Genomic DNA, 22,932 nt, shown 5'->3' with positions numbered 1-22,932 from the left:
ACGTAGGAAACACGTGAGATCCATCAGCTTAACCAGACACACAGATCCCGAGCTTCCTGCACCGTCTGTTTCCAGGGCCGCCGCAGAGCAAAAGCCGACGATTTGCGAAAATATGCAGGACAACTTTCCACAGCAGGTTTCTTTTTTTTTTTTGTAGTCTTCCCCCCCCCCCCTTTTTTTTTCGTTCTCAGAATGCTGTCCTTGCTCGTTGTGCCTATGCTGCCCCCAGTTTCCGGGAAAGTTCATTGACTTGAGGTCAGTCATTAGACACAACGGTGCAAAACAAAACAAAAAAACAACAACAACTGTGGTCATCGCGTACCCACGGCCGGGCCAGACTGCACCTGCGCGCGCTTGTTTCCTAACGGCCTTCTCAACCGTCGCGAATACAATGGGAGAGTTTCTGGAAGAATTCGACCCTGTCATTTAATAGCACGGTCGAATTTAGACAACAGCAGAATACCAAGCGGAAAGGAAACATCGGTTAAGAAGGAGGTGAAGGAAACAGAGAGAAACATGGGGAAGATGGGAACGCTTACAAAATCATCACTGGAGACCTACCAAACTGTCAAGCTGGAAATTGCAAGAGAAAAGATCTACGATAATTTTCGGGGTAGTTCTCTGCTCTTCGAGGCTAGAACAGGAGCATTGCGGACCAAGACGTATACCGAGCAAAATGAGAAGGCACAGACATGACATGTAGTGCGTGTGGAGAGGAGGAGGAAACGACTGAACATTTGCTAATATTCTGTAAAGGGCTCCACCCTATAGTCGAAGATAGTGGCACTGAATTTTTCAAAGCATTGGTGTTTAGGTACAGTGCAGGCAAAATAGACTTTCAGCGGGTAGAACTTTCAATAGGCGTGATCACTCGATCTAAAGGGCACAGCCGGATCCATCCATCCATCCATCCATGCATCTTTTGCGCCGCGCACACGGCTCAAGGGAGATTGACGATGTTTACATTAGTTCACTGTCGGCAGAAAAAGTTTTCGGGATATGTAGTGCAAGGTGGAGCGACGAAAAGCTCCATCGCTGCGTCGCCTATACCATGACATCACGGTTGTGTAGGACATCGGCCTCCACGATAAGAGTCGCCAGTGGTGTCTTGTCTAAACGTGCCATCCGTAATTGCTGAGGTTGGTAGCCTCACAATGCAATTCCTTGTCGCTACGCCTTGCGCTGCAGATCCCGCAAACTTCTGCGGCTGGCAGTATGCTAGTGTGATTTGATAGGTTGATTGATATGTGGGGTTTAATGTCCTAAAACCACCATATGAATATGAGAGACACCGTAGTGGAGGGCTCTGGAAATTTTACCACCTGGGGTTCTTTAACGTGCATCCAAATCCGAGCACATGGGCCTACAGCATTTTCGCCTCCATAGAAAATGAGTATGCTATACAGGGTGTCCCACATAACTTGAGCCAATAATTTGAAAATGAAAGACACTTCAGTGGCGAGTTGAACCAAACGCATACTGCTCGCACTAGCCTGTAAGTACACACAACCAGTGAAGTACACACGACATACTTCATCAGAAGTCAGGCAACCGGTGCATGGGACAGGTTTGGAAACACTCCTTAAGCAGGCTTTATGTTGGAAAATCAAATGCGATATGAGTAATAAAGTGTTTTACAACAGCAAAAGACCAAGGAGGCGACACAATGCGAGTAGCGTAACGAGTGGGTCGTCTAACGCTCTAACCCATTACAAAATCTTGTTTTTGATCACCTATTAACTGTGGCGCATATCCATGTCAGGCATAATTCCTCACCGTCGTCAGCCACTGCATGAACAATTGGCACAAAGTTCCTTGCAAGTGTTTAGCGGATACAGCGCTTCTAAGAAGAATGATGAAAAATGGCATAGTGAATGCTGGTATACTACCCAGAAATCATTATTAGTGCCGTAGTGGATAACAGCAAGTTTGCATGCAGCAGTTACCCAATCAGTGCTTAGAAAAGGCTGTGAAAGGTCGCTCTTTTATAGCTTTTGTTGTGACTGTGCTGCGCCTTTCACGCAGGCCTGGCGTTTTAGCTGTCACTTTTTTATTTTTGTCATATTTGTACTCAGCGTTTGTGAACAAGCTTGCCTATGCCTATTACTATTTTAAAAGCGTTTATCACCTGCACTGCCTCCGTTTGAAATTACTTCAATTTATGTATATGCTTATGTATTGCGTAACTATTGCTAGTTTTATCTGTTGTGCCGCCACCACTTTCTCAGCCTGTGCAATCGGGGGATGGGAACTTTGTCAAGCGGTTAGTCACTTTTTTTCTCATCACCTCCATCAATACTGTATTGAAGGGAATAAAAAGATAATATAATAACTTCCTTGTTAATTTGATAACATGTATGCTTTTGTTTTCGTCATCTTGCATTGTGTATTAGTGTTTGCACAAGTATGTTTTAATGAATCGCTATGGTGTGTTCTGGTGTTTTAATTATGATGCTATAGAGTATACCTATTTATGTATGCTCGCTAATTTCCCCCATGCAATGCCAAGAGGCGCTGTAAGTATGGCATAAATAAATAAATAAATAAATAAATAAATAAATAAATACGCTCCCACCTTTTGCGGGTGGGGCGTATGGTCTCGTGCCATTTTCAATATTTTGCGTTCTTTCTTTATCAGCCTGAAAACAATGAGCACGTAAATTGTACTTTGCGGAAAATAGCGCAGTAAGGTGTGATTTGCTCTTTTGCCATTGACAATTTAATGATTAGGTGCGTATTTGTTGAGCTACAAACGCAATTTGGACTAACTAACTAACCTTGACTAAATAATAAATTAGTAGCAGCGGCTGAAATATGCTGGGAAAAATATGCACCGGGTGTGCTTCATATAGCAACGCTCCTCTTTTGTGAATCCTGCTGACACCCCGTGCGTATATGAAATGTTTCCAGGAGCTTTATTTGTGATGGGAAGACGACCAATGCGCTTTTTTCAGGGAATGGGTTCGACTTCGACGGCCAGGCTCTCGATGCCGCACTCGTCGTTGCCGCGGCGTATGCGGAAGAAGCCGGACTCGCCCCACTCGGGACCCCAGGAGTTCTTGACCGTCCAGTAAGGCAGCTGCGAGTGGTGATCGAATCCGTAGCCGACCACGAGCACCGCGTGGTTGGTCAGCTCGAACGGGTCGAACGGGCCGCCCAGCTGACGGTGCAACGTGGTGTGCTGGTAGACGCCGCCGGAGTACGCCTGGAAATCCGGGTACACCTCGAAGCCCACGGCGATGGGGCCTCCATGAACCAGCGCCAACCGCATCACTTCCTCGTTCGAGCTGCATGGTTTGTGGAATTGCGCAACGAAGTTCTAATCGAAGATTGGATAGGGGAAAGCGATATAGAAACACTTTGAAAAATTGGCTGATCCCACGTATAGTGGGAATCAATGATATGCGAAGCACGTATGAGATGTGTTGATATGTGACTTTAAAATCTGAACAACGTTACGGGTTCAAGGTAAATTATGCCGTACATGACTTCCGTGTCATGATTATCATGTTTCGATGTGTAGTTTACCTTCGTCATCTATTCACGTCACGTGATACCAAATTTAACATATGTGGAACTAGCGAGATGGCCGCGAGCACGATATTAGCGTGGTATGTTGTCATGTTTTTACATGACACGCGTGTCAAATTATCATGTTTGCACAAGCCATATATTTCTTCCTCCATTGAGGTCACGTAACACAAAATTCGGTATATGTGGAGCTAGCAAAACGGCTGCGAGCGCATCATGAAGAGCCCAATATACTCAAACGTAGCGTTGACGCACGCGCACGCTGGGCACAGCGACGCTACGTTAGCAAAACGCCGGCACTTTATACTCTGGCGCCAGGCGCGAGCAGCATCCGTCGGCGCGGCCCGATAGCAACCGGAGCGAAATGGGACATGCTGCATTTCGCGCCCATGCGTTACCCAGAAAAAATTGCCCGCAGCTTCCCTCGGGGTAACACTGAGGAGGATGCGGACCATATAATTGGTTAACGGGGTGTTAAAGTGCGACTTACTTGGGTCGATGGCTAAATTGGTTAACGTGGTTGTGAAATGGGGTGTTAAATTGCGACTTACTTGGGTCGATGGCTAAATTGGTTAACGTGGTTGTAGGAGGGGGTGTTAAATGAGTGAACACGTACACACGTATGCGAAAGGGCGGCGCTGGTCGAAGGGACGTCGATCATTGTGTTTGTGGATTCGTTGGAATTCATTTCACCGCGACCTTGGACGTCGACGCGCCGTACAAACCAACCGACGAGCGGCAACTGAGCGAGCGAGCGCCGACCTTGAGTATATATACAGCACGACGGCGCATGCACTGTAAGCTGTTGAATGTTCTCGAAGCGCGACGCCACATGCGCGTCCACTGGAGAATCAGGAGAATTGTAGATGTCGAACGCGGTGTGTAGAGGAGGAAGGGTGCACAGATGGTGGAGGAGTGAAGCGCGCGCGGTGTGTAGAGGAGGAAGGGATGCACAGATGGTGGAAGAGTGGGCGACGGCGCATGCGCGCGCGTCAGCTGTCGAATGTTCGAGAAGCGGTGCGGACGGCGCACTACAAGGCGCGAGTATAAGATGCTCCGCATCTAAAACACTGCGTCTCCCTCTTTTCGTTACGTAGAGACGCTGGACGCGCTAAAACGCGCATGCGTAAAAGCAACGCAGCGCGGCACGCGCCTGCGAGTATATGGCAGGACCAGCGCCTGGCGTTGCAACGCTGGCGTGACGGGACGAAATGAACGCCGGCGAGCACGCGCACCGCGTCACGTCGAAATGTATTGGCGCCTCGACTGTGGCATGTGTTCACGTTCTCACATGACACGCATCACATGATTATCATATTTGCACCAGTCACATACCTTCATCATCCATTGGTGTCACGTAATACCAAATTTAGTATAAGTGAAGCTAGCGAAACGGCCACCAGCGCATATAGAGCGTGGCATGTAGTCAGGTTGTTACATGAACATGACACGCATCTCATGATTATCATGTTTGCACCAGTCACATACCTTCGTCATCCATTTACGCACTGTCACACCAAATTTGGTTTATGTGACGCAAGTGAAACGGCCGCGAGCGCATCATGAGCGTGGCATGCAGTCATGTTGTGACATAACATGCATGTCATGATTTTCATGTTAGGGTCTGTCGCTTGTATTCGCCATACAATTATGTCATACCATACCAGTTTTGCAACATGCCATGTGAACGAAACCACCGCGAGAGCTGAACGACCACAAATTGTAAATCATGACATTCATGGCTTACATGTCAAGATTTTTTATGTTATGACTAGTCAAATATGTTCTTCATACAGTCATGTTATGCCATACCAAGTTTGGTATCGATGCCATTATCGAAACGATGAGGAGAGCTAAAAGTCATAGGCGGCTAGATAGATGGATACGCTCAAAGTCGCCGAAGTTAGCTGAGAAATGCTCCACATTTAAAAGATGGGTAAGTTGGTTCAGAGTGAGTCGCGTAAAAGTGACTGTGTTATCGAGCACATGAATAGGTATGCGTATAGCTTGCGTGGTCGGCGTCACATACCGGAGCCATTAACGTGCGGAAAATTGTATGTAGGGGAGAGTGCAAGATACATCACACGCTATTGAGGAAGCGCGAGTGATTGCCGTCTAGCGCCTCAGCTTTCGATTTGCCGGCGCACTACCAGCAGTGCACGAGCGAGGCATCGTCCGAAGACCTGATAGTGAGCCCAAAGAAGGTAAGTAATTAGGTCACAGGATTATCGAGGCGTTTCATATGAGGAGGAAATGGGCGGGAGGAGTCAGCCAATCCTAGACTATTCTTACTGACAAAGAGATGCGTACCTGTCCACCATGGGCCACGTAACCAGCTGATTCCACGTGCTTTTCACATGTGTGCGCGTTCGCTCTTATGTTTTTTATGTTTTTTCATGCTTTTTATTGGCGTGTTCATGAAACAGCTTTTAGATGTTTGTTTTGTTAACCACTTACCATGATTTTCTTTTATGCACGAATTTTAGATGTTCCATTGTTAACCCCTAGGGCGTAGGTTCTCGAAGTAGGCTCCACGGTAGTCAGGGGCTCTCCGTGAAGGGCATATCAGGGTTCCGCGAGCGGTCGGAAAGAAAGGAACCCACTCCGTTTTACCTCTTTTAGCGATTAGTTGTTTAGTGAGACAAGGAAGTTTTCACTTCACTACCCACTTACGAAGCCATCGCGCACCTCTTCCGCACATCGGGCGTCTGCGGGTAGCGAGTGACGAACATGGTAGCTGGTGCAAACACTCGTTGTTAAGCGCGTGCCATGAAAATTGCCCAATTTACAAAGGCGATTTGTCTGAAGCATGCCTGTAGTCTCTGGTCACCGGGGGTTACACTCTACTGCGAAAAAATGTCTATGCGTCTGTAACCGAAAAAACAAGTTACCGGGATAGCCACAGGAGGCCGCTACTTGTCGACGCGGAGTTCGGTTCGGACCGTCACGGTGGATGGACGAGTTTTTTAGCGCTCCCGATCGACTGCGCAGATAAGTAATTTTGCATGTTTTGAGCTTGTCTTTATAATTATAAGGCAGCAGTTGAAATCCCTGTAGCACCTATTTTATTGTACGGCTTTTGAGGGGTCAGTCACCAGATATTTATTAGTTTATGCGTGTGTGTGTGTTTGATTTTTTGTTTTTTGTTGTTTTTTTCTTTTGCTACCCCTTAGACTTTCTCTTTGTCGTAGGGCAGGGCTCGAGTTTTGTAATTATCGTGTGAGACAAGTCATAGGGACAATTGTGAGAAAGACAAGGTTAAAAAGACTGTAAAATGTTCAGGATGTGGGGTGGGTTTCAAAGTGGACCCAAGTGTTGAAGCGGATGGAGAAGAGGCTGATGCGAAGTGTAGGCAACAAAAGGCCGAGGAAAAAATGGAGAAAATGATGGTTGCCGAGATTGAACTGCTGATGAGAATCACCGAGCTCGAGACTGCGTTGGCGACAGAGCAAGAGAAAACGAGGGCCATGGGAGAACGGCTGAAGTCCGCGGAGGAAGCACTAGCAAAGGTGAACAGAGGAGTGGACTACGGAGAGAACAGTAGGGAACCGGCAACCAGAACGGCGGAGAAGGAAGAGGAAGCAAGTTTGGAAAAAACAGGTTCAGCCGGTTCAATTGTCGCAAGGCCCAGTTTCAGCGAAGTAGTGGTGGGGCTTGGGGGGACAAAGCAGCCGGCGTCACAGGTGCAAGTAACCCCCAGGTGCAGGACGCTCCAGCTGGAAAGTCACACCATGTGATAATCACCGGTGACTCGAATTTAGATCGATGCACAGAAGCCATCAAAGAGAGGGTAAGAGGTGACAAGAGCGTTGCAGTAGGGGCGTTCCCAGGACGCAAGCTGGAAGCAGTATTGAGGCAACCGAGCGCAAAACACAAAACTACAGCTGATAGACGAAACCTCGTGATAATTTCAAGCGGTTTAAAGGATGTCTTGAATGAAGATACAGTAGGACTAGCAACCACACTGGGGAAAGGCGTCGATGACACGCGCGCCACTTCTCCTCAGGTACAGGTAGTGATATGCACGATACCGGAGGTACCGGTGCATCATGGCAACCTGCAAAGAGCGGTTGTCAACGCAAACCAACAGACATGGGGGATGAGTCGAAAGAAAGGCATTGAGGTGGTGGAAATAAACAGAGAGGTGCATAGGTGAGGTGGTTTTCAACGAGACAGAATTCACTTCGATGGGTGGCAAGGCCATAAGGTGAGTTGGAGACTTGCAGGACGCGCAGTAGCTTTTTTTTTTGGGGGGGGGGGGGCAAGTGGGCCCTTCGGTATGCAGGATAGCTAGTACCGAGGAAAACAACCAGGGAGACTCTTTGACAGGTGGTATGGACAGATACGATTCCAAAGTGGCACCAGTATTTAAGATAGGTAGAGACCGGGGCAGAAATAGATGTAGCCACGAGTGCCGAGCCAATTCAGACATAGGGTATATTCACATGCAGGGTAATATGAAAAAACTGAAGTGGGAAGAGATAGAACAGCTAAGGTAGGAGATACCGATGGTATACGATTTTGTAGAAACACATCTCAGGGACATGGAACAACCTCCTAACAATCCGGACTACGCGTGGGAATATTGTAATAAAGCAGAAGGCAGCAGAAAGGGGGGGGATAGAAACACAACTCAGAGACATGGAACAACCTCCTAACAATCCGGACTACGCGTGGGAATATTGTAATAAAACAGAAGGCAGCAGAAATGGGGTGGTATTGGGGCATTCATTCATAAAAGTACAGACTGGCAAAGGGTCAAGCAGGAGTGCAAGGAACATTTATGCCTAAAAGGGAAAGGGGTAGTGCAAAGGACACTCACTGGTTTCGTGTACTTGTGGACGGCAGCAAAGGCCAGAGAGAAAAACCAGGCAATGGTAGAGTGTATATCAAAGGGCATTCAGGAGTTAGGAGGAGAGTCCGAGATAATTATACTAGGGGACGTGAAGGCGCACATAGAAGATAGGTATACTGACCGGATAGGCAAAATGATCTTGGATATGTGTGAAAGGCTTTATTTGATCATTTGCAACAGTACCGAGAAGTGTGAAGGGCAAATAACATGGGAGGTAGGAAGGCTGCAGTCGATGATAGATTACGCACTGATGTCACTTAGGATGTATGATAAGCTCAGGGGAATGCACATAGATAAAGGTGGCTCCAGAAGTCTGGGTAGTGATCACAAACGTATCAAGCTAAGTTTTGGAAGAGCAGTGAAAGTGGGAAGGAGACAAGATAAGCAACTACAGGAAAATTTTTATTCAGAAAGGCAAATTGAAATAGCTACTAAACAAATTAATATAGTAATCACTGAGGATAATAAACAGTGTGGACATACACGAATCTAATTAGAACATTTGAGCCAGAGCTTGCTAAGGCACATGACAAGTCACCCCAGAAAAGAAGACATAAACCCAAAAGTTGGTGGGATGAGGAAGTTAAGAGAGACATAGGAAGCCTCTAGGGAACACAGGCAAGCTAAGCAGCGGGATGAACCGACAGATGATGTTGGAAGAAAATGGGAAATCTTTCTAAGCTGTACATAGGATGCATTCCTTCTGATCTATAAAAAGACTAGAAGAAAAGGAGCTTAGTGGCTGGCAGAAGTACATAAAAAAGATAGAAATGCAGCTGCGAAATTTTGGAATCATCTAAACTCCCTACGAGATGAGACGAGCCTACAGCAGAGGTTTATAACTAAAGCTCGAGGTGCTAGGCCAAAAGGGGACAAAACTATTGAATATATACGAACACGGGTGACAGAAAATAACAACAAAGAAGTGATTTATGCACCGCAACAGACAAGGATAAATCAAGTGGCGCAAAGGCTCCATTTTCACAACGAGAGTGGGAAAGGGCTGAGAAGAGGGTTCCTAGTAGGACATCAACAGGCCCAGATGGCATTCCAATTATGCTGATAAAGACATTAGGTCCGAAGTCTAAGCAGGCTTTGAGAGAGGCAGTAAGCAAAATAATAATCGATGGTGAAGTTACCGATGGATGGAAGCTTAGCAGGATGAGTATAATCTATAAAGGAAAGGGGCACAAAGCTGACATAAACAACTACCGTCCTATAAGAGTGACATAAGTGGTCTACAGGCGTGCGATGCAGATTATAAAAGAAAGACTGCAGGCATGGATAAAGGTTGATGGGGAGCACTGGGGGAACTGCAGAATGGGTTTCGGAAACACAGGAGGTTAGAAGACAATTTTTTCTCACCGACGCAGTGCATCGAAATAGCAGAAAAGGAACACAGGCCCCTGTGACTAGCATTTTTGGATATCAAGGGAGCGTACGATAGCGATAGCGTGGTCCAAGAAGAATCGTGGGGAACACTGGACACACTAGGCATAGAAGATCACTTTACAAAGGATATCTGTAAAGGTAGCAGTGTAGTTATAAAGTGGGAAAAACAGGTATCCAAGCCTGCAGAGGTAAAACTGGGGCTTAGGCAGGAGTGTCCTCTGCTACCCTTATTATGCATGATGTTCCTACGAGGATTAGAGGCCAAATTAGAGGGGTGGACTGGACTTCAACCTCTCTTTCGTCAAACAAGGAAACCTCATCGAACAGGCACTACCAACATTGATGTACGTCTATGATATAGTACTAATGGCCGACAACAAGAAAGATTTGCAGAGATTGATGGACATCTGCGGTAATGAGGGAGATAGGTTAGATTTCAGATTCAGTAAGGAAAAATCAGCATTCATGATTTCCAATGACAATGAAGGTAGTGAACTTAGAATACAGGAGGTCACGCCAGAAATAACAGATAAATACAAATATCTTGGCGTATAGATAAGCAATGGGGCCGATTACCTAAGGGAACACGAAATATACGTGACGACTCAATGTAACAGGAATGCAGCGGTAATGAAAAACAGAGCACTTTGGAATTACAATAGGTATGATGTTGTGAGAGGAATATGGAAAGGGGTCATGGTTCCTGGTCTGACGTTCGGCAATGCAGTCTTGTGCATGAGATCAGAAGTTCAAGCATGATTAGAAATTAAGCAACGTGCCATAGGTAGGCCTGCCTTAGGAGCTCACAGGAGTACACCAAATCAGAGAGAGTACAAGGTATTATGAGATGGACATCATTTGAGAGCAGGGAATCTAGCAACAAGATAAATTTGAGAAGCGATTGAGAGAAATGGGGGAGGAGCGTTGGACTAGAAAGTATTCAGCTACTTGTACATGAAGAATGTCGATACAAAATGGAGGAAGCGAACAAGATAATTGGCTGGTAAATATTTAGAAAACAGCTGGGGGCCAAACCAAAAAGAATTATCGGTTGAGAAGAAGGTGAAGGAAGCTGAGACTGATATGTGGAGATTATGCATGATTAAGACGTCCGCACTAGAGATCTATCGAACTTTTAAGCAGGAAATTGCCAAGGAAAGGATCTATGATAATACTCAGGGTAGTTCCCTACTGTTTGAGGCCAGGACGGGAGTATTGCGAACCAAGACATATTCGGTCAAATACGAAGGCGTAGACACAGTATGCAGTGCGTGTGGAGAGGAAGAGGAAAGTGCCGAACACTTAATGTTCTGTAAAGGGCTTTACCCTATAGTACAGGATGATGGTGCAGAGTTTTTCAAAGCACTGGGGCTTAGGGACAGGGGGGGGGGGGGCACAATGGACTTTAAGCGGCTAGAAATAATTAGAAGGAGGTTATCTGATAGGCTGCTAAAGTCAAGGCACGAGTGAAAATAAACCATTTACTGCAAAGTACGAATCCTCAACCTCACTATTTAAAGGAAAAAAATAAATAAATCAAGATTGGTTCATTAAGTATTAAGGCTTGGGGGCGCTAGCCACCGCCCGAATGGAAGTGTACAGCCATATCCATCCATCCAATCATGCTTGCACGATCACACTGAAAAAAGCCGTGCGTTCCAAGAAAAAAAAGTGCTCAAGGTCACGGGGCGCGGTAGTTTCTTTATCCTGCCACCCCTTCCTGCTTATCTTCCAGCGCTTTCGTCGGGACGAGGTAAGAAATAATGCTATTGCAGCATGCGACGAACCTTTGTAACTTCACTCGCTCTGGACGGATTCTTAAAATTTTTGCGGCATTGACTTCGTGTGCCAATAAGATCTTCTAGTCAATTCATTCCATGGTTACCTGAAAAAGTGTTCCAGGGCCCCTTTAACGCATTTTATTTGACAGGCGTCACGACGAAATTGAGCTAATTCGACAATATTAGTGCGCGCAGGTTTAATATATTGTGTGCGTGTGCGTGTAAGTAATAGAGCATTTGAATAAGCATGCGCCTAGTGGTTGAAGGGTGCACTAGGGGCCGGATTACGCTATCGCGTTCAACGCTCAAAGGCGAAGCTTAAGAGTCCCCAATTTTTTTGTCTTTGTGCTCAAAAAAGTTTAGAGTTTCCCGGCACTCTGGAAAGGCTGTTGTGGTTCCCCAAGGCCCGAAAATTTGAGAAAACCACTAAAAAAATTAAAGAAAACACTGAGGAGGGTTGAAGCACGTAGTAAAGGGCACCTTAACTCCACTAACGTGAAACCTGGGGAGACAAGAGTAGCGATGTGGGCTTGTTGGTGAAACATTTGAAAGAAATTTATGTAGCGCGAGGCCAAAAAACGAACACAGGAAAGAATAGACAGAGGACAGGGCGCTACTAGCAACAACATGTTTATTTTTGACCTCCAAGCCGTTTTTAAGCCATAATCGTTAGGAGAGCAAGCAGATGAGCACGTGTATTCAGATAAATGCACGGCAATGTCATATACCTACAAGAAAAAACGATAAATAGGACAACAAAAAAAACACATAGATAAAATCACGTATCACTGCGCACGCAGGAACGCCAGTTACTTGGGTGACAAGGCAATTGAAGGCTTGCTAATACATACATCTCCAAGAGCATCAATAAGTTCGGCTTCTATGATCAACCGAGTCATCTCATCTTTATGCCGACCAACAATGATTGTACTCTGGAACAAAGGCCGGCAGCCACACGCGTGAATGTGAAGAGCGAGAAAACCTTCTGGTGGCAGTTTACCCGCCTTGTAATTGTGTTCTCTCAATCGCTCATTCACACACCTAATGGTTTGGCCAACACATTTTTTCCCACTTGTGAACAGAATGAAATAAATGACGAACGAAATGCACTCCACAAATTTACCTGGGGAGAGGCGCAGGATGCAGTCTGCTTCTAGTAGGATGCAATCGCTTCAATTTTCATTGTTCAACAACGCACTGGAGAAATCCTCCGCCAGCACTACCTTGGAAGTCAAGAAAAGGGGTGGCCGGGAAACGATTGTGCAAGGCCAGAAGTCTGTTTTTTTTTAAAGAAAGAAACTTGGTAGCACACGCTGCCTGCGTCGGTGTTGTCTCTCGCGGGCGAGGGCGCGTTCTCATTCTCTGTCAGCTGGTATAGTCCAGCTTGAAGAAATATAAAGAAGACGACAACATTAGGCGTAAAAAGGGGGAGGGGACAAGATATAGTTCCTTTTTGTCGTCAATGTGGATTACGTCCTAAACATTCATTGAGAATGAACCAACTGGCCCAACAAGACGTTCTGGTACTTCAGCATTCATCGCAGAAAAAGTGTCTTCACAGGCAACGCGAATCGTTCGCTCTCTTTCGCCACATGGTGAGCGGAAGTGGCATGACCCTCTCTTGCGCCAAGCAGAAAATTTACCGTCAAAAAGGCAGACAACGCACGCCGACACGCAGAGTAAGGTGCTTCGCTTCTATTGGCCGCGGAATCGAGCGAAGTTGCCACCTGGCAGCCACTGGTTGAAACGCGCAATGGTGGATTGCTCCGTGCGTCATCTGCTAGCCATGTCGTGTTTCTGTTGGCGTATTTGGTTGGCCGCTCTAGTCCTCTGGCCCAGATTCGCCAGATGCAGAGGCAGCTCGCAATCGGAGCGTGAGAGGCAGCGCACCAACCCAATTCATCGGCGATCTCAGATGGACAGAGCAGTGCGCCTGTAGAGCCACCGTGCAGCCAGAGCGGGAAGCGGTCGGGTAAACATTACAGCGCCGCGTCAACAAATGGTGCCGATCACTTCAGTGAGCATCTTTGACACATCTCACCTTTGTTATATTCTTTCTCTCTATCTCTCTGACATGTCTGAATGAAGCGAAAGGCTTCCGAGCTCAGCACATAAATCTGTCAATCGTCTTCGTTCGAGCTGTTATCTTCAAAGCAAATCACGAGGCTGTTTGGGAGCTGCTGTAGCAACAGCATTGACGTTTCCTCCGGCTTTGCTAGTCGTCTCGTTATTGACATGGTGAATTTATGGTTTCTTGCATGTGAATTCGCCCCACACATGCACAAAAAACGCCATTAACAACGCACGTGCACAAATGCACGCTCGCGCTCCCCACATCATTCCCCTGTCAGCATCCACGTGATTGGCTGACTTTTGTCACGTGATTCGTCCTCCCGGTCAAACTTCTTTACGCTCTCACTTCGATGTCAAAGCGGTAGGGAGTGCTCTGGGTCAGAGGCTGACGCTCTGGAAAAACCAACCGAAGGTAGCCTGAGTGCTTGAATTTTACCAACCCAAGGCACCGCACCTTTTCAGAGTGCTCCAGAGCACTTGAAAACACCTACCCGAATACGACATATGTGCGCGTACATCATGCACGTTCTCAAAGGGTGGTTAGCTCGGTTATCTCAGCGCGAGTGTAACTGCTTGTGCATATGCATAAAACAATGTACAAAAGCATTTGTTCTTGCTCAGCTGCCAATACATTGTAATAAGATAGACGAGTGCAACTTTCCAGAGTGCTGTTTATTGTCGTCCTACCCTCCAATCAGTGAAGTAATATCGTAGTCGGTGCCACTTCCTGAACCAGCGCATAGTAAAATGCTCTTGGCATTCTGCCAAACGCGAGCACTATTCTATTAAGTGGTATGAGTGCAGCGTTTTAGTGACTCGGTGGTAAACAACAACAGCAACAAAAAAGCGAGGCTCTGGGACACGCACTTGCGCGCTGTTGGTAGATGTAAATTTACGACACTGTAATTTATCACTTATGCGCAGGACCCTTAGTACCGTTCACCTGGCCGTGACAGCACTACATAAAAATGTTATTATCAAATACACTTTGACACTTCGGTACTTGAACTATGCTTAAAACGGATTTGCCGTACGCCACTGCACGCTCAGATATAGAACGCTTTAAAGAGCCCAGACGTTGAAAATAATTCAGATGACATGCCTTCTGTTTATTGTTGTGCATTTTCACTGAAAATCTAATTTTTTTACAGTATCTTAAGCGTTTATGTGGCATTGTTATTGACCAATGGAAGGCAGAGGTAAATTTATTTGAAATAGAAACACAGCGTATCCACGAGTGAATAATGATGAGTGGGGAGAAGCATCCGTCCATCCATTCGTCCGTCTGTTTGTCTATCCCTCGCACTTGCGCCACCTGCTGAGGGTGTAATACAACTATGTGGTTACGAAACGGTCACAGGCATGCATGGACAGACCCGCGGCTTTAGGAGCTTTGTGCCTAAAACACGCTTGTCCCATAAAATAACGAGAACTTAGTGATATGGCACTGTCATGCGCGTTATCCATCGACGAAGGCTTATTTATGGCTGAACACTTACAAGGTATTTACATGTATGTATACGTGGTAAACGCTATGTTGCGCAAAGCCTGTCAGCCACTAAGCTTCACTGACTTGACTTATGGACTGTCCCACGTTTCATGGTGAACATAAGGATAAAAAAATGCATATGCGAATAAGTGCGAACGGTGGTGCTGAACTCATTACACAGATACGCAAACTTTTACGACCATTCGTTCTCTCTTTTTTTGGTATGCAGACGAGAAAAAAGTTAATAAGTGGTACTGGCACACATCAGCAGTGCGTAGTAGGCAAGACATAAGCTGAAAACGTACAAACAACACACCAACAGCGTGATTCAGTGCGAAAGCATACAGAGATTCGCCCAGGGCGCGCATACCTTTGATAAACAGAATGCGTTTTACACGGACGTAATGATAACATTGCATAGACTTCGTGCACCGATTCAGTAGAAAGGAGCGCACGTATTACCTGTAAATGAGAGTCAACACATTTTATTCACCAAGTATCGGCTAGGACCACACGCAACGAAGCGCTGCAGCGTGTATTTGTATACGTGCCGCCGACCACACTTCCGGGGAGACGTTGCTGCCAGCCATAGCCCGACCTGGCTGCGAATAGGGAGTGTGCACTATAGCATGCACTGTAGTTCACTATAGTACACTCTGAAACCCAGACGCTATGTGGCATCGTGTTCCGCGAAGGTGCTTGTCATTTTTGAGGCTTTCATGCACCAGAAGACCCATGCTCGTCACTGTGTTTGCTGTGTTTATGTCACGAGTGTGGTGTGGTGCTATTTTTTTTTCCGTGGTCTGGCGTGTTGCATTTTCAATACTCCCGCATTGGAAGTTTCCTCTGCTACCGCATTCTGTATAGATTTGTGTACCTGGGCGAGCAGCACGACGTTGTTGCTCGTCGAGCAGCATCAGATTAATGTTGATTAGGGCACGTGTTACGGTTGTTTCAAGCGAAAAAACAGAAAGCTCAACGATAAAATTTTTAATGAAAAATAGGATTTTATCTCGTGCCGAATAAGGGTTATATATAAGATGAAGGTGGTATAGGCTTATGCGCCTATATCCAGCCATGATGACGCGCGCTAGTTGAAAGCTTCTATTAGGACGTGGAATCGCCAAAGAGAAAGGTTCAAAACGCAGAGTACTATACTGATTGGCGACTTCAATGCTAAGGTAGGGAAGAAGCAAGCTGGAGACCAGGCAGTAGGGGATTATGGCATCAGTACTAGATAGGCCAGAGGGAAGTTTTTAGTGGAATTCGCAGAACGCAATAATTTACGGCTCTTGAATACCTTCTACCGAAAATGAGGAAACCGTAAGTGGACATGGAGGAGCCCTAAAGGCAAAAGTAAGAACGAAATAGACTTTATAATGAGTGCACACCAAGGCATCGTGCAAGATGTGGAAGTGCTTGACAAGGTACGATGCAGTGTCCATAGAATAGTAAGGTTTCGAATTCGCCATGTCTTGAAGAAGGCAGGACAGAAACCTATATGCAAGCAGCCAATCAATGAGCTAGCACTGAGGGGGAAAGTACGGGAATTTAAAGTTATGCTTCAGGACAGATATTCGGCTCTTATTGAGGAAGCCAGCCTAAGTGTTAACACAATGATAATCTGACGAGTATAATTACAGAATGTGCAGTAGAAGTTGGAGGTACGGTAGTTAGACAGGACACTGGCAAGCTGTTCCAGGAAACGAAGTTCTCATTTAAAATGTCGAAGCATGAAAGCCTCAAACACAACATACAAAATCGAACTGGCAGAGCTTTCGAAGTTGATTAATGAGCGAAAGTATCCGATGTAAAAAGGTATTACACGGAGAGAAGTGAAGTACTCTAAGGAATGGAGGAAGCGTCAAAGCGGTGAACAGCAAACTTGGGAAAGGCGAAAAGCAGATGCATGCACTAAGGTAAAAGCAAGGCAAAGTAAGTACCAATATGGCTAGAATAGTTAAAATAGGAGAGAGGTTTACAGAGATCTCTACAGTAGCCGGGGCAACCATGACCATAATGTAAGAACTATCAGTAACCCAAATGACATGCCAGCTGTAATGACAGAAGAAGTCAGAAAAGCCTTGGAAGTGATGCAAACAGGCGAAGCTACTGGTGAGGATCTGGTAACATCAGACCTGCTGAAGGATGGAGGACAGATTGTGTTAGGAAACCTAGCCACCCTGTTTACGAAGTGTCTCCTGACGGGAAGAGTCCCAGAATCTTGGAAGAATTCTAACATCATCTTATTACATAAGAAAGGAGATGACAAGGACTTCAAGAATTAGGCTGATTAGCTTGCTTTCCGTCGTATACCATCTATTTACTAAGGTAATTGCTAACAGTATGAAGACAACAATAGAATTCAATGAACCAAAAGAACAAGCAAGATTTTGGACAGGTTATACTGAACAATCGACCACTTTCATATTGTTACGGGGAGGATTTATTCACCGACAGCCGGTCTTGCTAACGCCTTAAGGAGCATCCAGTCATGTAGGCCAACGGGAAAAACTCGAGGGGCCGACTCACAACAACCACGTTGTGTTCTTCCTGCTTTTGGGTGCCGTTTCAGCTGGAGCGGCAGTTCCATACGCGTATCATCAACCCGGCCGGTAAGGCACCGTCTTGATGCCTATTAAATGAGAGAGTCAGCGTTGTCGCGCTTGAGACGAGAAACGTGGACTACTTCCGTTCTGGGTGCAGCAGCCGATGAGTTGGCGGTCGCGGCAATCTGGAAGGCCAGAGGTGTGACCTGACGAACGACTAGGTAGGGCCGAGCGTATCGCGATAGTAGTTTCTCGCAGAGGCCAACACGTCGAGATGGGAGCCACAGGAGAACAAGAGATTCCACAGAAAAAAGACAGCATCCCTATGTTGACGGTCGTAAAGAGACTTTTGTGCTGTCTGCGACGACAATAACCAAGCGCGGGCTACCGCGCGTGCCGTGAGGGCACAGGTGATGGCATCCTGAGCGTACAAAGTGGAGGATGAGTGCTCCGATGAAAGCAGTGTGTCGAGGCGCAGCAAGAGATGCCGTCCGAAGAGTAGATAAAATGGGGAGTAGCCTGCTGTTTCATGACGTGATGAGTTATAGGTGAAGGTGACGAACGGCAGAGCTATGTCCCAATGAGTGTGGTAGGTAGATACGTACATGAAAAGCATGTCTGTCAATGTGCGGTTTAGGTGCTCCGTAAGGCCATTAGTCTGAGGGTGATAAGACGTGGTGAAGTTGTGACGGGTAGCACCAGATCGAAGTAGACCATCAACCTACCGAGATAGAAAGTAGCGACCACGGTCTGTGAGCAGGTGAGACGGAGCGCCATGAATATTGTCGTAGAGCAGGAAGTCGGCAATGTCAGTTGCGCAGCTGGTTAGTAGCGCTCGAGTGATTACATATCGAGTGGCATAATCTGTGGCCACTGCAATTCATTTATTTCCAGTTGTGGAAGTAGAAAGGGACCCTAGCAAGTCCAACCCCACTCGATAAAATGGCTCGGCTGGAACTTCAATAGGCTGAAGAAGACCGGCAAGGGGAGTCGTAGGCTTCTTTCGTCGTTGGAAAAGGTCGCAAGAAGCGAGGGCGAACGGAGCGGTAAAGATCCTTACAGAATGCTCGTCGTCGAACGCAGTCGTAAGTTCTGGAGACGCCTATATGCCCAGGAGTTGGAGCGTCGTGAAATTGTCGCAGAACATCCTTTCGCAGGTGATGTGGTATGACGAGTAAAAGTTCCACGCCGTCGGTGTGTAAGTTGTGGTGGTACAAAACGTTGTCTTAAAGCAGGATTCTGCTGAGGGAAGGGTCAGTATGACGCGATTGAAGGTGGTCAATGATGGTGAGCAGCGATGCATCTAGGCGCTGTTCGTCGGCCACGTTCAGAAAGTCAGTGATGACTAAAACGCCAACATCAGATTCCGAATCGGTGAAGTTAGGTGGATCAACGGGGTGCTGGGAGAAGCAGCCAGCATCCATGTGCAAGTTTCCAGATTTGTACACGACCGAGAACGTGCACTCCTGTAATAGAAGTGTTCATCGGCCGAGTCTTCCTGTAGGGTCCTTAAGCGTCGACAGCCAGCAAAGCGTATGATGGTCCGTGATGACTGCGAACGGACGTCCATATAAGTACATGGACGGAATTTGGCAATGGCCCAAAGGAGGGCTAAGCATTCCCGCTCAGTGACGGAATAATTTTTTCCGCTTGCGACAGAAGGCGACTAGCGTAGGCTATCACACGGTTGGTGCCATTCTGTATCTGAGCGAGCATAGCACCGATGCCCAGGCAGCTTGCATCGGTGCGAAGCTCTGTTCGAGTGGCTGGACCAAAATTAGCCAACACAGGTGATGATGTATGAGTGGTAATTAGCGACGCGAAGGAATGTTCTTGGTCCTTTGACCAAGAAAAGGCCACATTCTTTTTGAGAAGATCCGTGAGAGGCCTAGCAATATCCGCGAAGGTGAAGACAAAGCGGCGGAAGTATGAACAGAGCCCAATAAAACTGCGAACTTCTTGTGTTGAACGTGGAACGGGGAATTCTCGGACTGCACCGACTTTGTCAGGGTCGAGGTAAAAACCAGTGGTGTGAACAAGGTGGCCGAGTAGTTTAATTCGCCGGCGTCCAAATGAGCATTTCCTCGAATTCAGTTGGAGACCAGCGCAACGGAAAAAGTCCAGAATTGCCGAGAGACGAGACAGGTGGCTTTCGAAGGAGGGCGAGAAAATGATTACATCGTCCAGATAGCAAAGGCAAGTCGACCATTATAAACCGCGGAAAAGAGAGTCAGTCATCCGTTCAAAAGTAGCCGGGGCATTGCACAACCCAAAAGGCATGACCTTGAATTGGTAAAAGCCATCGGGTGAGATCAATGCTCTTTTCTCGCGGTCGCAGTCGTCGACCGAAATTCGCCAATAGCCGGATTCAAGATCAAGGGACGAGAAATAGTTGGCGCCGTGGAGGCAGTCGAGCACATCTTCGATTCGGGGTAGAGGATAAACGTCCTTCTTGGTGATCCGATTCAGGTGGCGATAGTCGACGCAAAATCGCTAAGTGTTGTCCTTTTTTTTAACTAAGACCACAGGGGATGCGCAAGGACTCGATGAAGGCTCAATGACGTCTTTGCTCAGCATTTTCTCGACCTCCGTCCATATAACTTGGCACTCAGCATGTGACGCGCAATAAGGGTGTTTGTGGAGTGGACTGGCGTCACCGGTGTCGATGCGGTGGGCTTCGGCACTTGTGCGGCCCAGGACACGGTCGTCGACGTCAAAGATATCCACTTAAGAAAATAGAACACTTCGGAGTGCTGCAACTTGGGAAATATCATTTTGTCGAGGGACGCCGTATATTGCGGGGTGATGACAGGTTTCGCCATGGTCTTGGTGTCAGGAGTGAAAGAACAAATCGAAAATTCATTCATGGTGGAAAGATCAGCTCAAGTGATGCCTTGGGGAAGAAATTGGGTCGACGTAGAGAAGTTCAGAATAGGAAGTAGCGCCGTGTCGTTAGTAACAACCACTATAGTATGTGGTAGTGCGATGTGATGCGTAAGGGTCAAATAAATGGGTGGGGCCACCAGATAGTCTCCATCAGGAACGGACGGAAAGGGCGACATAGGAATGTACATAGCAGCCTGGAGTGGTAGCCGTAAAGACTCCACGGATCGTGGCCCAGTGCGACTTGGAGGAGTGAAATCGGTGCACAAAGGCAATTAGAGCCATAAGATGCCGGTAGAACAATCGATGAGGGCGGAGTGGGCGGTTAAGAAATAAATTTCAAGGATGAAGTCGTGTGGGCAAGCCTCGAGGACTGCGAAGAGAACGGAAGTGTGGTGTCCAGCAACAGTAACGCGGGCAGTGCACATGCCAAGTACCAATGTTCGACTTCCGTTGGACACTCGAACAGTAGAGAACATAGCAGGTGTGAGAACCTTTTTCAGGCGAGGTCGAAATGTAGAACTCATAACAGATACTTGGGCACCAGTGTCAATTAGAGGAGTGATGGCGAGGCCATCAAGGAACACTCGAAGTAAATTGCGTCTTGAATTTATAGCCGGTTGAGGGTTTTCGTTCCGAGTCGTCAACACAGTGCCACCTCCAAGAGCTGCACTCGTCAGTTTCCCGTGGGATGACCAGAATAAGCCAGTGACGGAGTGCGGCGGCGTTGAGGCGAGCGTGACGGCCGGCCTTGAAGTGATGGCGGGTGGCTAGGCCAGTTTTTTCGGCGACGACGTCAGCGTAGGACGATTCGGAGCGTGGAGATGAACGGCGAGGAGAAGGGTCCTGAAGATGGTCATCCGAAAAAGCGGGTTGCGAATAGTGTTCACGGTCCTGATGTCGGTCGACATTAGGAAACCTTGGCCGGAACTACCACCTGTTGCGGAAATGGCGGGAGATGGGACCAACTCGAGAGCAAGAAAAGCAGATGGATCGATCATCGTGCGTGCGCCACTCAGATGGATTTAGGTAGCGTGATGGAAACCGAGGAGACGAAGCTGCCGCAGCGACAAGTGGAGCAGAGTGGTGGTCAGCGTTGTGGACGGGAGTGCTCACGGACTGCGGCATGTGCCTGGTAGGCTGGGGAACCTGGACGCCCAGGTTAGGAAACTCCTGACGTACGACAGCTTAAATAAGCGAAACTGTTGACCAGTTGTCTCGCGCAGGGGCTGATAGGAAGCGGGTGCCATGGCGTCCAGCTCCTGGTGAACAATCCTTGCGATATTGACAGGAGGCGCAAGTGAATGGGGCGTTGCAGAATCCTCGCAAGACGAAGTCGCAGTGGTGTTTGGTAGTCTCGTGAAGTGGTGGGCTATTCGCCTGCTTTTAGCCTGTTCAAATTGTCGGCATTAAGATATGAGAGTCGACAGTGGTACAGTTCTTGCACATTAGTATATTGAAAGCATCGTCAGCAATGCCTTTCAACATGTTGCTGATCTTCTCCACTTCGGACATGTCTTGGTCAGTCTTCCGGCACAGTGCTAGGACGTCTTGGATTTACGTGACGTACGACTCCATCGATGATTGAACGCACGACGCGAGTTCCGACCTGGCTGCCATCTGACGAGCAACTGACCGACCTAAGAAGTCGCAAAGCCTTTGCTCGCATGTGTCTCAGCTGGTTAATTCTTCATGCGTCTCATACCAGGTGCGTGCCGTACTCAGTAGGTAGAATAGAATATTTGCCAGCGTAAGCGTCTCGTCCCACCTATAGTGCTTGCTGACGCGGTCGAATAATGCGAGCCAATATTCGACGTCCATGCTCTCCGTCCCGGAAAACTTACCAGGGTCAAGAAGAAGGCGGGGAATCACAGGTGATAGAGCTGGTGCGGATGGCTAGGCCTGAATGCCGGTTTCAGGCATCGTGGCTGGACAAAGCTGGCGACCACTGCGGAGTTCCAGAGCCGGGTTTTGTGAACACCCCGCACCTTCCATCAAAAGATGTTACGGGGAGGATTTATTCACCGACAGCGGGTCTTGTTAACGCCTTAAAGGGCGCACAGTTACGCAGGCCAACGGGGCAAAACTCGAGGGGCCGACCCACAACAACCACGTTGTCGTCTTCCTCCTTTTGGGTGCCATTTCATCTGGAGCGGCAGTTCCATACACGTGTCAATATTATCAATCAGGTAATAGAGAAATTCTCAAAATAAAACCAATCACTATACATAGCTTTAATTGATTACGAGAAGGCGCTTGATTCAGTAGGAATATCAGTAGTGATGCGGACACTGTGGATTCAGGGTGTCGACAAACCATATATAAACATCCTGGAAGAAATCTACAGGTGATCAACTGCGACCACAGTGCTTCGTAAAG

General features: G+C 47.2%; 1 protein-coding gene across 1 annotated transcript in view; it reads right to left on the bottom strand.

Moving 5' to 3' along the window:
- Positions 1–2,892: 2,892 nt before the first annotated feature.
- The window catches only part of LOC119166691 (dipeptidyl peptidase 1), a 245,086-nt gene continuing 225,046 nt past the window's right edge, over positions 2,893–22,932 (bottom strand). Inside the window, exon 8 of the mRNA XM_037418012.2 lies at positions 2,893–3,287. Coding sequence (XP_037273909.2) covers positions 2,951–3,287 — 337 coding nt within the window. The 3' untranslated portion in view covers positions 2,893–2,950. The remainder of the gene's footprint in view (positions 3,288–22,932) is intronic.

Source organism: Rhipicephalus microplus, unplaced genomic scaffold (assembly GCF_043290135.1).
Source record: "Rhipicephalus microplus isolate Deutch F79 unplaced genomic scaffold, USDA_Rmic scaffold_12, whole genome shotgun sequence".
Classification (NCBI taxonomy): domain Eukaryota; kingdom Metazoa; phylum Arthropoda; class Arachnida; order Ixodida; family Ixodidae; genus Rhipicephalus; species Rhipicephalus microplus.
This window is presented reverse-complemented; position numbering and strand designations above follow the sequence as displayed.